Raw genomic sequence first — 18,531 nt, 5'->3', positions numbered from 1 at the left:
AACACATATTCTGATTCGTTAGTTAAAATGTGTACACATTCTTTTACCTACGCGCCAAGCCTATTCTATGAAGTAATAAAATGAACTTCATATGATTACGACAACTATCCGTTAACTTCTTCGCAAAAAACAACTACATTTTGTTTCAATGCGATTAAAATCACTCAAAACCACATTAGTTAAGCAGACAAACTTAAACAAAAAAATAGAAAATAAATAAATAAATAAATAAAATTAAAACTTGCAAAATTCAACCCGAAAGAAATTAAAAGCAATAAAAAAAGCAAATAAAAGAATCATTAAGTTAGATTTATCGTCTAAAATATTAATAATAAATTTAAAAAAAATAATAAAAATGAACACTCGTTTAATACATGCGAACAAAAGCTGACGATACAATTTAATTCGAGCGAATCAATTTCATCGGCTACGCAGTGAAGGATCACGTGGCCCTCTAAGTACCAATCGCAAAGAGAAGATTTTAAATAAACTCAGGCATTGGTCAAAATTACCACAATAAGCGTTCTTGTTTGCTGAATCAGTATTAAGTGAAAATCTACCAAAGTAAAGTATAAAGAATTAAATTGAAATACTAAAAGTAATAAGAAAAAGATAAAATGCGTGCTTCCACTAAGAAAAAAGAGCTTTAATGAAACATGTGTTACAATTAAAACAAGTAAAAATCACACCCTCCCCCCCAAAAAAAAACAAATAATTAATAAATAAATACACTCTCCCGTTGAATAAAGATCAACTAAGAACCACGCAGACATTCCTGCCAAAAAGAGCACGGCTTTTATGATAAAACGCAGTTTCACTGAGGCTTTCCGTCACAACAACTTGACCGTCACATAAACTTGAATTAATGACCCGAATGCATTGAAAATTAGTCAAATTAACACATTCGAACTGCCACTTTTACAACTTAAAAGTATTCATCAGCTTAAAAAATGAACTAACAAAAAATTCGCAGAAATTTTGTTTTGTACTAAGCACAAAAACTTGCTTTAAAAAAACGTGGGCAAAATGTGGTCCTTCAGAGACGTTGTTGAAACTTAATGGAAATTGCTAAAGAAGCCACTAATCTTTCAAAAGAGAAATGTTGCCGTCGTTATTTAAAAAAAAAAAATGTATATAAACAATTGAAGATATCTTTAAAGTAAGCATATAACATTAAATCATCTTTTAGAACTACACTGTTAAAAATTCAGGAAGATTTTCTGGTAATTGTTACTGTAAAATGGTGGACCTAACGCATCGCTGATTTTTACGGTAATTTATGCCGGAAAAATAAGCGATCCCAGCTCCAATTGGTTGCTGTGGCCAACCTAGGAAAGCGTAAAATTTTACAGCAAAATTTGATTTTTACGGTAATAGTTACTGGCAACATGGATGCCAGTAACAATTACCGTAAATTTTCCGGAAAATTTTTAACAGTGTATTCTAAAGAGTTTAAAGATGGATGTTAGCTGTAGGAGTGCTAAAGAAATTCTGCAACAAACCCCGAACACCGAGGGGAAGAAAATGAAAACTCCGATAAATTTTGAGTCTTCTCTACGAATAATAAAACTTAAGTCTCTCTGTCTGGATCTCTGTGATGCGTATAGCGCCTACACCGTTCGGCCGATTTTAATAAAATTTGGCACAAGATTAGTTTGTAGCATGGGAGTGTGCACCTCAAAGCGATTTTTCGAAAATTCGATTTTGTTCCCTTTTTATTGAAATTTTTAGAACATTTTACCGAGCAAATTATCATAACATGGACGAATAAATTGCGAAATTATCATAACGTGGAACCGTAACATGGGAGAGCAAATTTACATAGCAAATTTGCGAGACCTTCATCATCCATTATTTGTAAGTATACAGGCGAACCACATGACCTTTGAATTTTCTACTTCGGGCAAAGCAGTGCGTTTACCGCTAGTAACACATAAATGCAAGACTTCGAGGCATTTTCTGAAAACAAAACGTGTCATGGACAACAATATAAAATCCTGTTGTCTGATTTGATGAAATGAATATTTAGTTGCGCATTCTAGATGACTTAAGGAACTATATTAACATAATATTAAAAAGAAATAAGAAAAAAATGAATGAAAACAAAATCCTACCTTTCACAGATGCCAAAAAATCGTGTTGATTAAAAGTTTTGTTTTAGTATAAATGTTTTCAAAATCTAAAGCTCTTGAAAAAATAACATTTTAACTTTTAACTTGAAAAGGCATTTTGGAGAAAAAAATTTGATATTTAGAGAACATTTGAGGCAGTGAGAATCAAAGGGATGTAAGTGGCAAAATTAAAAATGTGGAGATGACCAGTACAAATGGTAGGTGAACTTCTTCTCTGTCTTGGCGCAAGATAATGTACTAGTAGCCCTGTTAGGTGCTGCTGTACAGCATGATTTAGAAAAAAAAATCAATGAAAGCCTACCTAGGATGTTATCTTTAAACGCCTGTTAATCAAAACTTGAAAATGTCCACTTACATCCTTTTGCTTCTCGCTGCCTCAATTGTTTTCACGAAAACGTTAAAAAGTTTGTCACGATTCATAATTTTTTTTTGAAATAATTACTAAGATTTATCGACCGACATGTGTTTACCTTCACTTTTTGGGTTTTCATTAAGAAAGGCATTTTAGAGAAAGTTTTGTAAACTTACAGAGAAGATTTGTGTTCACTAAAAAAAATTGTGTTTACTAAAAAAAAAAAAAGAAACAACCGCGATTCTTAAAATAGTTTTGCGAGATGATGCCTAGGATTTATCTACATATATTTACTTTCATTATTTTAAAAGCAAAAAAAAAAAAAAAAATCAAACTAGAGAAATCGCGCTTGAATTGGATTAAAACGTTGGGAATTTTTTTTGTCTATACAAACAAGGAACAAAATTACAAAAGTACAACAGGAAGAAAGTACAACAAAGAAATCGGAAGTATTGAATAAGAACAGAAAGGAATCAAGCCTGCGAATCGCTTTTCCTCAGGATCGAACACGTGGAATAAAATTGCGGATCCAATGTGTTTCTTCCATTACTCAGGATTACGTTTTCCATGTTTTACGTGTGCATTTTGCCCAAGGACGGAATAAAGGTGCCGAATTATTTTTCCCAATAAGATTTATTGCGCGGATTTCCACTCCAATCTCAGCTGTTCATGTTTACGTGTCTTTCTTCACCGAGATGAGAAAGAAGCTTTATCTTTACTTCACGAGATATGTCTTATTTAGGAAGATAATATATTTACTGAGGAATTCGTTCAAGAGGCAGTGGCTCATTGCGTTGACGGATAATGAGATAGAAGTCACAGATCTCAGACAGTTATGACATATTTCTAATCAAAGTCGTTGATGAGCTTTGATGAAAAATTCTTATGGATTACACCCTTGTTGAAGGTTTGCCCCACTTTTTATAAATATGTTTGAAACTCTTCTTGGGAGACAAACTTGAACCTTTCGAAGAAATAACTTACGTTTGTGAATATAATGGAAGGTGTTATGCAAAAATGGGTCAACCCACCAAGCAGTACTTTTTAGTAAATTGATTTCAAAGTTAAACATCAATGCTCAGTTTCTTGGAAGTGAGTTCTCATTTTGTTCATTGGACGCCATAGTAATACCGAATTTAGCTTAAATCTTTTCTTCATCCCGTAGATTGTTGGTTTATCTACCAACCCATAAGAATAACTTATTTTTTGAATTTTGTGGGTTAACTTTTTTTTGCCTTTTTGATGGTTAACTCATTTATGCATAACACCGTCCATTATGTGCTAGCCTTATGAAAATGTTTAGAAAAATTACACATATCAATTTAATTATTTTCTGAAATTCATAGCTGCTTCTTAGGCGTTGTATGTTTTAATACATCTTCTTTCACCTCTACCTTTTTCAATGCACCTTATACATCATATATATATATATAATATATATATATATATATATATATATATATATATATATATATATATCTATATATATATATATATATATATATATATATATATATATATATATATATTAGGGTGGTCCTTATTTTTGAACTTGCAGATATTTTACGCGACGACCCCTCAATTTGTTCCATTATTACAAATAAATGATCCCTGCAAAATTTTAAGTCAATCCATGAAACACGTGCCCCCTAGGGCCCCCTTTTTTGAGTTTCGAAGAAAAAATTGCGGATTTTCTCATTTTTATGTAAAAATAATTCTAACGTTTTATATTTAAAGTAATTTTGAACCTCAATAGGTGCTGCTACTTCCAGACCGACCATTCTCTCACCTTCATTCTGTAAAATTTAACATGTTACAGAAGGTACATGTACACCAATGGCCTTGGGTCAAGCGTACCGCTCTGCTGCGCTTGTTGCGCGAGCAGCAGGGGAACGTTTCTTCCCACCAAGATGGACACAAGAGATTCTATAGGCCATTAATGAATGGCCTAGGGCTATTAATAAATGATCTTTGACAGCAACAAATTGCCTCCTCCTGGCTGTTTGAGGGGGTGTTGATTTACAAATTTCCCTGTGTATGTAATAGGTGTGGCAAATAGAGTCGCAAGGTTCAATACTATAAATATAACTAATTGAAATTATATTTTAAAAAGCTGTTCTTTAGTTATAAACATACATAAATGCTTATACAATTTTTAATTTTTAAAATATAAATTTCAAAAAATCCTCCATTACTCCTAACATAAAAATATACTGTATTTTCCATAGCTAAAATATAAATTTTAAAAAAATATCCAGATCAGAACAATGTCGAAATCTATACTTTAAATTAATTTTCTTCTACTTCAGTACATAGTCCTAATTTTCTTCTACTTCAGTACATAGTCCTTTATTATCATGAAATTCTTGCGATTCACAAGATTTAGAAATCGAAATGGATATCTATCCTAAACTGTTGAACTTTTGTTTTCTATAGCTTGTCTACCTCAATGCAAAAAAGCTTGACAACTATTGACATGTGCTCGCCTTTCATCACTGTTAGACAAATGCCATATTAGGGATAAAGATGTTGTTCATTTATTTACAGCCTATATAGCTGCAGTAGATTTGAATCCAAGTGACCTAGTGATCAATGGTACATTCCTTAAGAGGAGCAAGAGGAAAATCTTCGAGACGTAAAATTAAATTTCATGAATTTAAATTTAGATTTTGTAGTTATTCACTGGGATACAAAGCTACATCCAAATGTAACTGGAACAAGATCGCCGACAGGATTACCGTGATAGCTTCAGGTCCTAATATTGAACAGATACACGGAATTCCTTAGATATTTCTTCAGTTGCTTATGATATCTTATATGATAGCTTTTTATTACTAACTGTTCTAGCTGTACGACTTGCAAAACCAATGAATTGTGCATGCAATTTTTTAGAGCAAATACTGAACGGTGATATATTACATTAGGATTGCTATCATCATGCACTTGAAATCGTACTGCAGAGTGTGTCCTTAAAGAAGTTCTTGCCTTTCTTATTTCCAGATCACATATTCAATTATTTAAGCGCTTCAACATTTTGTGGAAAGATCTCCATCATTCAGAACTTATGACATTTCAATCAAGTACATATACCACTTAAATTCTAAAAGACGAAGTTGATGACATATTATTTATTGTTCGTAAAAAGCGGAATTGAGAAAGATTACAGATAATTCTCATAACTTGTAATAATATTTCCTGGTGAATTTCCTCCTACAGGGATATGTTTTCGGCAACCTGGAGCTTATCCCTGAGCCACATGGGTGGCAAAGGAATTTTTGTTCGAAAATTTTTATGTTTAGGAAACAATTTAAATTGACCTTACATGAAAAGAAAGCAAAGCCCCCCCCCCTGTTCTATAAATCTGTTTTACAATTAAGTGCTGTATGAAGATTTGGTTTTTCGCAGCAACCCAATCGAGGCTACTTTGAATAATATGTCTGAAAAACTAGCAGCGTACAAAATGACGACAAACATGCAGCAGAAGCAGATATTGGAAAATTTATAAATCACTTATGGTTTTAGGGGATAAACTAGCAACTTTATCCGTATTGGATGAAGGAATTAACTTTGAAGATAGGAAAACACTAGTCCAAAAAATGCTTGTGATATGGAAGACGTGTCTGATGACTGTTTAACAAATTTCAGATAACTGTAGACGATTTGGAATACTTTCTTGGTAAAGATCTTCCTCTTCATAGAATCAATTACGAGTCAATAAAACTGTTTGATAAGTTACAAATACTAGAAGATTTTTTTCTATTTGATCGTGATTCACGGCAAAATGAAGACAACTCTTTAAAGGGAAGAAAGATCGTTTAAAATATTGAAAATTGTGAATGATGCAACTGAAAGAGGAAGCACAATTAATCGAAGAATTTTGCAACTAATTTACCGAATATGAGTCACAAAAACAATTTATTTTACAGACTGTTTAAGACTATCGGAAAAAAAATACACACTATCGAGATACGTTGAGAAAGGCGTACGATTAAGGAAAGTTTCTAAAGTCTTATTTCATTCTTATTCAACGTAAAATCTTTAGATGATATAAATTAATTATAAAGATTAATTTTAGTGCTACCTCACTGTAAAAACATTTTGCAAACCTAGGAGAAACGATGTACTGAGTCTGAAGTAAAATTTCAAAGATTTGTGAGGAAATTATCAAAGGTGTTAAAGTTCAACGGCCTAGGGGCACGTGTTATTTTTTGACCGATCGAGTTCAAATTTTGCACACGTTACTTTTTATTATAGTGTCACAAAACTAGGGGGCGTCACTTGTTGAATTCCGAAATTTTCTTCCCCCCATATAAATAAGGACCACCCTAATATATATATATATATATATAATATATATATATATATATATATATAATATATATATATATATATATATATATAGATAATATATATATATATATATATATATATATATATATTATATATATATATATATATATATATATATATATATATATATATATATATATATATATATATATATTATATATATATATATATATATATATATATATATATATATATATATATATATATATATAGTATATATTATATATATATATATATATATATATATATATATATATTATATAATATATATATATATATATATATATATATATATATATATATATATATATATATATATATATATATATATATATATATATATATATATATATATATATAACGATAGCTGCTGCTTGGATAATGTTTTAGGTAACATGACTGTAATGGTATTTATGTGGTGCTTAGAATGTTGATAAAATATATTACTACTACTGTTTTGTTTGGTAAATTAAATGTAAATAATATTCTGCTATGCACGAATGATGAAGTTACTATTCTGGGATGCGTTAACTCAATCACGAGTGTTATTATGTATTCTCTAGAAACTGTCTAATACTAAAGTTTTCAACGTTCAGTGTCTTGGTGATTAAGTGTCCATAAACATATCTGCAATGCATGTTTGTGTGGTACAGAAACAAATAAAAATTTATGAACTTCCGAGGATTTGAGAGCACATTTAAAGGTTATTTTTTCAACTGCTTGTTAAACTGAAAATTAATTTTAAATTGAATGTTCATTAACTTTGTGTTTAAAACCGTCTGTCATATAAGCTTTCGGTCATCAATACTATTAACTTTGGATGCCGAGTTATTGATACATTTTATGATTTGCACATATTTGTATGGCAGTATGGGTCACTTTTCTCAGTCTAATGATTCAAATTTGCGGTATAAGGAATAAACAACTATTTTTCTGTTTTCTGTTCTGTATTTTACAGTTTATCAAAAATAAATAAATTGATTATTTCTCAAGAGCAAACGTAAAAAATTAAAAAAAATTAAGAAAGGAATAATCAAGTTTCATACATTTCTTAAAATCCTAAATGAAGCATAAATTTATGACACCAATAAATTGTTCTGAATAAAGATAGCGTATCTGTGTAGATATTTCTACTTAAATAACTTTTTTCTTTCATTTTGGAATACCATGTTCAGACATAAATGAAGGTGATTAAAAATTTCAAAACTTTTATATTTTATTTGCATTACTTTTTCAGTTTTCTCAAGAGAGTTTTAATTAAATCGTTAACATCAAATTCAATTAACGAATTTATCTGCTTGATCTCATTTTAGGGATTAGGGGCGGTGGAAGCTAATGCATCCGAAATGAGCAGAAACCTTTTAATTTTGTGCTTTGCTAAATTCGCTTGGGTCATCTTTTGACACTAAACTGTCAGTTGAAAGAGATTTAATCTCATTCAATTTAATCGCAATTATGTGAAAGCAAATTGAGAACGTTTTGACTTTAAATAGAATTAGGAACAATAGGGTTTGAAATAAATATTTATCAGAAGCGAGCATTTTAAAGCGTTGCAAAATCTTCTAAAATTCTCAATTTATTTTGCAAAATAATGAAAAATATTGTGATCTGTTATTCACTGCTCACATACAAAACTATGCTACATTCAGGGCCGCACCATCCCTATGTGCAAGGTCGTGCGGCGCACGACGGCGCCAGAGCTCTACTAATCAAAAATGCTCAAAATAAGTGGAAAACATCTCCAACCAAAAAATAAAATTGAACTTTACATTATATATAATGGTGATGGTGAAATTATACTGCTCATTAAAATAAGCAATCCTCCTCGATGCCTTAAAAAAAAAAAAATTCCTTGTTGTGTCCAAAAATGCAATTCAAGAGCGCAATCTTTTACACTGAAAACACATAATGCTAATTTATGCATACATGAGCATTTTTCTTCATATTTGGAAACATGAATGCTATTTCGGTTATCTATAATTTCACAAGGTTGATCATACGAAACGCAAGAAATTTGCTATTCCACATTTTGGTTTTTGCAGTGAATATGTTGTATTATTATTTATGCCCCTCCAAAATACTGAGTTGAATGTTTTTCAAAAATATTCTTTATTATTGAAGAGAAAAAAAACGCGTCTTAAGAGAACAAAGTGATTTGGTAAGAAAAAAATAACGTTGGGGAAAAACTTAAGTTCCTATCAAAAAGAAAGCTTTGAACAAAAAATTTTCAGTAGTTACAGCTAACTGTTCAGCTTCTCTGCCCTATAAGTCCTATTTCTTTTCTTTTTCCTTATTATTTTTCTTTTTTCTAGTTCGTCTGAAAATGAGATTGTCTTCAAAATGCTACTCCTCCGATTCTCTCCCTCTCCCACCACCAAAAGCATTACGGAGCATCTCAAATTTCGTTTCCAGATCTTCAATTTCGCAAAATTTTCAGGGAAAGTCCTCGAATACCAAACAACATCGCAAGAAACTGCGTTCAAAAATCACCAAAATTGCGTTTTTGGAGCTTCAATTCCGAAAAATTGCTGGCCCTAATGTTACCAATTATAGTCTTACAATCGCGTTTAAAAGACATGAATTTCAGAAAACATTCGGGATTACCATCAAGAACATTTTGATCATTCGTATAGACGAAGGGTCTCCGAACCGCCTTCGTTTAATATCATTAAAAATTAGGTTTATAAAACATGACTTGTGTAAAATTTAAGTGAAATAGACTCTGAACTTCTCCTAATATCATAAAATATTGCTTAAGCTTTTTGAGCTTTAATTTTTCTCAAAAATCTCATTCCCGTAAAAATCTTCAAAGTTGTATACAATTGCGTTTTTGGAAGTTCAATTTCAAAAAATTGGAGGGGAGATTTTGAATTAATTTCTATCTGTTTTGCAAAAAATATCGGGTAGAATCCCAGAGTTCCATCTCTTATTCTAACGTCAATAAATATGGCTATAATTGCGTTTTAAGGCTTCAACTTCTACAAATTTCCACGGAGCCCTTTGTACCGTTTTTCGCCCATAACACCACCAAAGACCGTCTAAAACTGCATTTTTAAAATTACAAATCTTACAAATTTTAAAACAGATTTTTTTTCAATGTGCCCCCCTAAAACAATTTTCTAGTTGCGCCTTTGCTCCTGTTGTCATGTTTTGACAGGCATAACTGTTTTATTAATTATTTATCACTTAGAGATTAGATAGATACTCAAGCGGCGTGATATTTCAAACATTTTCCTTTTTTCAAAATGCGTTATTAGCATATCAGAGGAGCTGCTGAACTCTAAATAATTTCGAGACATGAAGTAAAAACGTACACCATATTCCAAAATTAAATATTCACACATTATTTTTTTTCATAAATTAAATGCCAAACGGATTTTTTTCCATTATATATTTGTTTACAAAACCTCTTTCCAGGTGTTAACTATATTTTCCTCGAACGGCAGAGCATAAAGGCGTTCAAAAGACATTTGCACGACGGCGCCGATCAGGATTGGCGCGGCTCTGGCTATATTAGCTAGTAAATTGATAAAGTTAGGATTGCGTGTGTAAAATCTTTATATACGTCCACATTCTACTTCATACAATTGGTACATTTGGAATGGTGGCACACAAATTTCGTTTACCGAAATTCTGAGGGAAGAGGAGGATTCGAAGCAACCTATTTCACATTTTCCTTTCAAGCAATTTGAGTTTTAGTTTGAAAGTCATTCCATCCATTGCTAGCTATAAAAATAGATTTTTCTATGATTTAGATTTTTGCACCATTTTTATGTGCGCAAAAAACTGCGCCGAAGGAAATTAGTTTGAAATCGAAAGTAAAATCGGGCACTTAAAAATAATTCCATGCCTCATCCGGAATTCCACAAGCAATTAAATAATTTCAGGAAATACATAAATGAGAAATATTTATTGAATTGAACAATGTTTGATTAACAAAATATCGCCTGATTTTTTTTGTGTTAAATTTATTACACAAAGCAACATGTTACGGGACCAATTAAATTTCTTGACTTATGATAGCGTACTCTGAGAGTACTTCTAGTTAAATATATTCATCCTTTCTCTTTAACCGTTACTCTGAACGTAAAACTGAGGGCAATTTAAAATTTAAAATCCATTATACTCCTTATCATATTAAATTTCTCAAGAGAATTTTAATTAATACGTCTAACATCAAGTCAATTTGCTAAACTTCATTTGCTTGCGCTCTGTCCGGGGATTAGTGCGACTGGAGCTAACGTGTGTAAAATGAATAGAACCTTTTTAATTTTGTGTCTGGTTCATCTTTTGAGACTAAACTGTCAATTAAGAGAGATTTAATTTCGTTGAATTGAATTGCAATTATAAGGGAGCAAGATGAAAAACGCTTGATTTTAAATAGAATTAAGATTAATAGGTTTTTAATAAATATTTATCAGAAATAAGCAGTTTGGAACTAGTAGAATCTACTAGAACATCAGATCAATTTTGCAGAATGATGCCACATTTTTCCTTCTTTTTTCGTAAATAGTATGTACAGCTCATTTGACAATGTTGAAAAAGAGAACTTCAGTTTAAAAAAATTAAAGTTTGTGACTACCTTCGAAGCGTTTTTTGTTAAAAATATGAAATTTTTACTCCAAAAACATGTTTTTATCTAAAATAGGACACAAAACTGATAATTTTAGTCTCATATCTACAAAAATATTATTAACTTTGGAAATATTGGCAATTAATTGTTAGTAACACTTTGGTGAAAATTGCATTCGCCGCTGACCTTCTACTAAAACTTCTGATCAATATATTTCAATAATATTCACGCAGTACAAAAATAACTTTGCAGAAAAAAAAGCATTATTATCTCAAAAACGTTTTTTAAAAACTAAATAAATTGACATGTATTAAATTTTTGTTTGTTTATAGCGAAGAAACGTTTGAGTAAAATATTTTCTCATAATTTATGGTAACGTTATTAATAACTCATCTTAAAAAGGTTTTCGACAGCGTTTTTTGAAAAGCAAAATAGCGCAAAATACAAATTCTTAGATAACACGTTTAAATATTTTAATACAAAAAATTCTACGCGGTGTATAAAAAAATGTTAGTTTGCATTTTAAAAAGGTGGGGGGTGGGGTGGGGGGGGGAGATGTGCACTTATGCTGCATAAACGCCACCAAATAAAGGATGAAACTAATTGTTTACGTCTACTTCCATCATCAAACATTAAAGTAATTATGATATATATTTTCTTCTAATCATCGTAGGAACAAAAACGAAGCATTTTAGGGACCCTAAATGCATGGATTATTAAATGAACGCATTTAAGATAAAAAATTTAGGGAAACTTGGCATTATTGAATAGTCACAAATCTTAAATACATGGTGTTTCTGAACTCTTGGACAAAACTTAAAGGGCTGATAGTGCATATAAAGACAAGATAAAGTCTAAAATAAGGGTCCCAAACGTCTTCCAAAGGAGATAGGCACAATTAACGCATAGGGTCCAAAATTTCAAATGATCATTAACAAGAAGTTCTGTCAAGAACTAGACGAGCCTACTTTCCCGTATACCCATACTACTTTCTAGTACCTGATCAATATTCTCAAAAATAGCTAAAATCGCAAATTTTTCGAACATTTTTTAAAAATACTTTAAGCTGATTTCTAGGAATAAAATATTCCTCACTCATCTAAAAAAATTAGATACGTAAAAAAAAAAAAAACGAACAAATAAAATAGCAGCAACTTTTAAACAAAGCAGCTAATACACTTTTTTCCATTAACAAATACTTTAACAGCTTTCAAAACGAAAAAATAATAATTAAAATTAATAAGATCATTAAAATAAATACATCATATCAAAAAAAAAAAAAAAAAACAATAAAATGTAAACTTAAAGGAATAATTTTCATTGTCAAAAAAAAAAAATCGTCTGCGCATATCTTTATGTAGAAACATAAATGACTTCGAGTTTATTCGCCAAAAACTGAGTACCTAAATTGAAACTTTAACGTAAAAATAAAAACAAGTCATATCAACAATAATTATTTCACAGTTAAAACCATAGCTGCGGAGTCGGAGTCGAAGTTAATCTCATTTTGAGATAAAGGAGTCGGAGTCGAATATTTAAGAATCGGAGTCAGTCATTTGTCCTCCGTGTATAAATTTTTGCCAAAGCTACGAAGTCAGAATCGAAGTCGGGGAGTCGGAGTCCGATTAATTGTTGGGCACAGGAGTCGGAGTCAAGTGCCCCGAAATTCTCGGAGTCGAAGTCTGGAGTTTGGCGTCAAGAGTTATTTCCAACAAAATTTGCTTGAAAGTTAATCCGCCTTCAAGTACGGAATCTACATTGACTTTCAGTTTCCCCGTAGGCGCTAATGTTAAGGGATTTCAACTGTTCAAAATTGAGCGGAAAATTGTTCAAATCAAAAAGATATTTTATATACAAGTTTTTCATCAAAAGCTTTTTCCTACAAAGTTTGTTTGAAGCAAATTCGCCTTACAGTTCGGAATTGCCTTGAATTTATCCGTAGGCGCTAATGTTAAGTTTTTTTGAACTGTTCAAAATTGAACAAAAACTAGTTCAAATCAAAAAGTAAAATATGGAATGAGGTGTCGCCGAGATCTTTCGAACAAAAAAAAGTTTTTTCGAATCGGACTATTTATTCAAAAGTTATTGGGGGGGGGGGGCAGACAGACAGACAGACTGACAGACCGACAGACCGACAGACATTTTCCCCCATCTCAATACCCTACTTTCCAATTTTTAATTTTTGAAATTTATTTAATTATTTTATTTATTTTTGACTTTTTTTTTGTTTTTCGCGATATTTTTAAGATGCATTAAGCCTTCTTTCATGCTTTTTTCTTCTTTTTCTGACTTTTACAGAGAAAGTAGGCTAAAAACGGAAAGATAGTTCGGTTCCGTTTCCGGTTTGCGCTAAAATTATTCTTCTTATCAGTATTTTCTTCAAAAATTTTTTGGAAGATGTAGTTTTGAAAAAGTCAAATATTTTTTACCGCTATTTTTGAATTTCATTCAATGTTTTCTAATGCTTGGACCTAAAATTAAATTTTGAACTTAAAATCTCAATTTTTAGGAGTAATTAAAAAGAGAAAACTGAACTGTCTTCAAAGGGTTAAGTACACTTTGTCACAAAAAAAAAAAAAAAAAAAAAAAAAGCATGCATCAAGCTTAAATTGAGCTGCAACCAACGAACTCAGCAAAAATGTAGTTTAGTAAGAGATGAATTAAATTTCGTCGCCAGTGAGGAAGGGGTAAGCACACTATGTGCACACAAGATACGCAGATAGGTACGATTGAAAGCGGGAAAGCTTGTGTCAAAGGGCAATTCAAACAAAAGAGTCGAGTTATAAGGACGCTATTGTGACTAGGACGACCTTTTAGGGGTATACAAGCTATTGTTGAACTTTTTTAAGGGACGGTGTCAAAGAAGCAGGTTATTGTACGGGCGTATATGCCGCCAACTTGGTTGGAGCGATAGGTTTGTAACTTAGTGTAGGCGAAAATAAATGAATCACTCCATTGCGGTCGGTTAGGACAATCTAGAAACAGAAATGAGCGCGAAGATCGAACATCATAAGAGGGACTCCTACAGTATCAACAAGGTCGTTAACATTAGTTCCATTTCCATTTAACATCTTCCAAGAAAATTATGTTATCAAGAAAAACAATCCGGAGTAGACTGGTAGACGCAGGTATTCCAAACCGGTGTCAGTTGCGATGGATTTTCGTCGATTGGATTTTCCCTGCACTTGATTAGTTGGGTTGTGAAAGACAGGAGATGTCTTATCTTCAATGAATCCCGATTTAGTTCCAGTAGTTATAGGAAATCTCTTTTACTCCAAGGCACGCCATGTTTTGTATTATATAGCTGTAAGAGGAGGATATACTACTTACGATTTTGCAACCTTTATTTTGCATGACTTCTTAATAAGACAACCTTTTGTTCTGAATTTGTAATTATTTCCTTATCTTCTCACAGACCATATGCATTTTAAATTTAGTGAAGTGCGCTTGTTTCCTTCTGAGTGAATGTGTATTTTGTTTCTGACAGAGTGTATTTTAGCTTCTGAACACAGTTCATTTTGCGCAATTTAATCACTCCCAATGATTTTGATTTTGAGCAGAAAGTTTAAGTTTAACTCCAAGCATTAGAAGACATTTAATGAGATTCGAAACTAGCGGTAAAATTAGTTGTTCGTGTCTCTAAAGTCTAAAACGCCTTTTATCGACATTTTTTACACAATATCTTCAAAATTTATTTTTTAGAAAATGCTAATAAAAAGAATAATTTTAGTGAAGACCGCAAACGAATCGACCAATTTTTCCGTTTCTTATGATTAGTTGAAATCTTGGTCCCTAAATTTTAATGGAGCCTATCTGCTTCGGAAGACGTTTGAGATACTCATTTTTGACATTATATTGTTTGTCCTCATGTGTACTATCACCCTTTAAAGCAAAAGAGTTCAGAAGCCCACTGTACACACCAACCAGCGTAATGTATTAGAAAGTCATATTGATTAGTGTCCATTGCCAAGAAAAGTTTTTTTACGATACATCGTTTCCTACGATTACGACATTTTTTATTAAAAATGATTCCAATGATTCGTAATTCACCATAATTAGACTATTTTAAAGGAAATATATCGCCGGTTTAGACTATAATCCTGTTATCTCCACTCATTTGTCAAATATAAGTTATTTTTCTCTTAACTTAGTTTTATTTCAAGCTGCATTAGTAGAAAAACCAAGTATTTAATGCTTAATGTTGCCTACAAAAACAGAAACTAGTAGAACTTAAAACCTGGTAAGAACTTCCAAATCCGCTAATTACACCTACCAACTTAACGTCATAAAATGGCCTTTAAGTTTTAACAAAAGCGATGCTAGTATTGAGACAATATTATTTTTTGTATTTAGCATTACGCAATGAGTATTTGATTTCAGACTAGTACACTTATCAAAATTCTCCTGAAACTGTACAGTGAAAAGAACTGGCATCCCTGTCCTTGCCAGTACTTTTTACCGTAAAATCCTTTTTTGCTCTAAAATGTTAAGGAAGAAAACACGAAAACTCTAGCTCTTTGCACTGATTAAAACGACCGACGTTATTTAAGCAGTGGAATTCAAACCTGACTTCTTATTGTTTCCTGAACGGCGTGCTAAGCTCAATACTGAATTTGACTCGAGGTAAGAATGGAAAAGGCACGTGGTGTTCCAATTGACGCTGTAATCGCAGCTTTTTCCGTCACAGATTATCGAAAAACTTTTTTTGTACTCTAAACAGGCTATTTTACAGTAATACTTATCTTATTATACGTCTAAATTTTTAAGAGTGCAGGAAGAAAATATTATCCATGATATAAATCTGAAACATCAACTTACCACCAGTAAAGAAAGAAGGCACCGAAAGGTACTGTTGAAGCAAGTGCTATGTGAGGCCAATCTCTCACGACGAAGACCGACCCAGCCAACAAGACACCACCCAGGCTTCTGTACAGATACATTAAATGAAGGTTGCGACCTTTTGATTTTGAGCCAACGAGTTCTTGAGCTGGAAAGGTCAGAAAAATTAATGTATAAAACGGACTTTTAATAAGTATGAAGCAATAAGAAGTACACGAAAAATATTAAACTAAAAATTAAGTTAGTAGAACAATAGTGCCGTTTCCATGGACACTTTCGATCCCGGAAGAAACCTGCTTTTCGCCGCATTCTGGTTATTTGCGGGGTATATGTGGAATTTTTCTCCTCCTGCTTGCTTCTGGAGGAAAAGCGGAGTTTCGTTTTTGCGGAGTCCGAGCGGGGATTTACGGGGTCGAAAAGTGTGTTGTGAAAGCGGCTAATGTGAGGCAAAGTAAAATAGCGGAGCAAAGTGATATGCGCCATCTATCCAGCAGTATTTTAGCTATGCTCTTAAACCTACATTTGATTCCAGTCAAAAAATAAGTAGCTCTAAGAATCAAGGGAAAAAATGCAGTAAGTCATATTTAAAATGTGATAGACAAATATTGTAATATTTTGTGGTTTATCAAAAGCAATTTTTTTGTTATAAAATGAAATGTTTTTTTCAGTAACGTTTAAAGTTGTAATACAGAACCACTAATGTCTAGTGCAGCACCTTTGTATTCAATGTTAGGCATATTTTGATTCAAAGTTTTTAATAAAATTTGTTAAGGGTGCGTGGGGATTAGTTCATTTCGTTTACTTATTCTTTTATTCAGTACGTCACTTGCTTATTCATTATGTTAATTAATTCTGTCACATTCCTTCTTTTATTAATTTTCTTATTTATTAATTCATTAACTTAGATTCTTATTCATTCATTATTTAATTCTAACTTTTTCCCATATACTAAATATTTAATTTTTATTCTTTTCTTGCTCCATTACATATTTATTCTTTTTTGTGCTTCATTATCATATTTTTCATTGCTTCGATATTTATTTCTTTGTAATATAATTCGAACATTTAATCATTCATTTAATGAAACATTTTTTCTAATCAAATAGGAAGCACTTCATAAGACTTTTACTATTTTTCTCCTTGTCTTACTCAATAGCTGAATCAGTATTTTTCTCAATATGGCTGAACTTTAGCCATCTTATCCGGTAACTATTTATATATTTTTTTAACTTAGCAAAGAAAGACCGAATGAAAGACGAACTAGGGAAAGCCGAACTGAATCATTAGTATCATGTTCAAGAAATCATGAAACAAACCTACATTCAATTGTAAGAAAACAATGTTATCTTTACTAATAATAAAGCTGAAAATCTCTTTGGATATCCGTGATGCGCATAGAGCCTAGACCATTCGGCCGTTTTTCATGAATTTTGACACAAAATTTGTTTCTATCTGGGGGTGTTCCTCTCGAAGCTATTTTTTTGAAAATTCCATTTTGTTGTTTCTCTATCCCAGTTTTAAGAACAATTTACCTAACAAGTTATCATAACGTGGTGGATCACCATCTTCCACGGTGTAAGAGTAGATTACGAAATTATCATAACGTGGAACTGTAACATGGGCGAGCAAATGAATATAGCCAATTGGTGAGAGATTCATCATGCATTATTTGTAAATATACAGGCGAACCAAATGACCTTTCAATTTTCTACTACGGGCAAAGCCGTGCGGGTACCATGAAATACATCTAGTATACATGTTTCAGTGTTAGAAGGAACCTTTTTTTAATGTAAGTGGGTTTTAAAACTTTTAAAACCCACTGACTTCAGGCTGACTTTAGCTTTTACGATCAGTGCTTTTTAAAACTTTTAAAAACTTCTACGGTGATTACTTTAGGTGCTAGCACGAGTTAAAATATTTCTACTAAGTTACGTTCTAAGTATTTTCGGGGGATTTATCATAACATAGATCAATTGGTGAGATAAAAAAAAAGTTATCAACAAATCATAACAAAGCACTTTATATGCTTGTGAATGGCTAGCACAATCATTGTTTCTAAATTGAAAATTTAATGCTTATTTTTTATACAGAATATGTAATTTAACAAGACTAAAAGTTAAATCGGAATGAAATTTATTCTGACCGACAATTAAATAACAATATATAAAACGCTTCGCCCACTTAAAAACACAGTTTTTGCCCGCATGAAAACTTTCGTTAAAGTGCAAAATTAAAATATCAAGAGGAAAAATGGCAACAACTATTTCAGCAATGAGAGTATATAT

The 18,531-nt window shown here is 31.6% G+C and overlaps 1 protein-coding gene across 1 annotated transcript in view; it reads right to left on the bottom strand.

Annotated features, from left to right (window-relative positions):
* The window catches only part of LOC129227448 (beta-alanine transporter-like), a 140,549-nt gene that overhangs the window by 49,247 nt on the left and 72,771 nt on the right, over positions 1-18,531 (bottom strand). The window contains exon 4 of the mRNA XM_054862012.1: positions 16,226-16,394. Within this exon, the coding sequence (XP_054717987.1) occupies positions 16,226-16,394 (169 nt within the window). The remainder of the gene's footprint in view (positions 1-16,225; positions 16,395-18,531) is intronic.

Source organism: Uloborus diversus, chromosome 1, assembly GCF_026930045.1.
Source record: "Uloborus diversus isolate 005 chromosome 1, Udiv.v.3.1, whole genome shotgun sequence".
Lineage (NCBI taxonomy): Eukaryota > Metazoa > Arthropoda > Arachnida > Araneae > Uloboridae > Uloborus > Uloborus diversus.
Note: the sequence above shows the minus strand (reverse complement) of the source record. Positions and strands in the feature narration are given on the sequence as shown.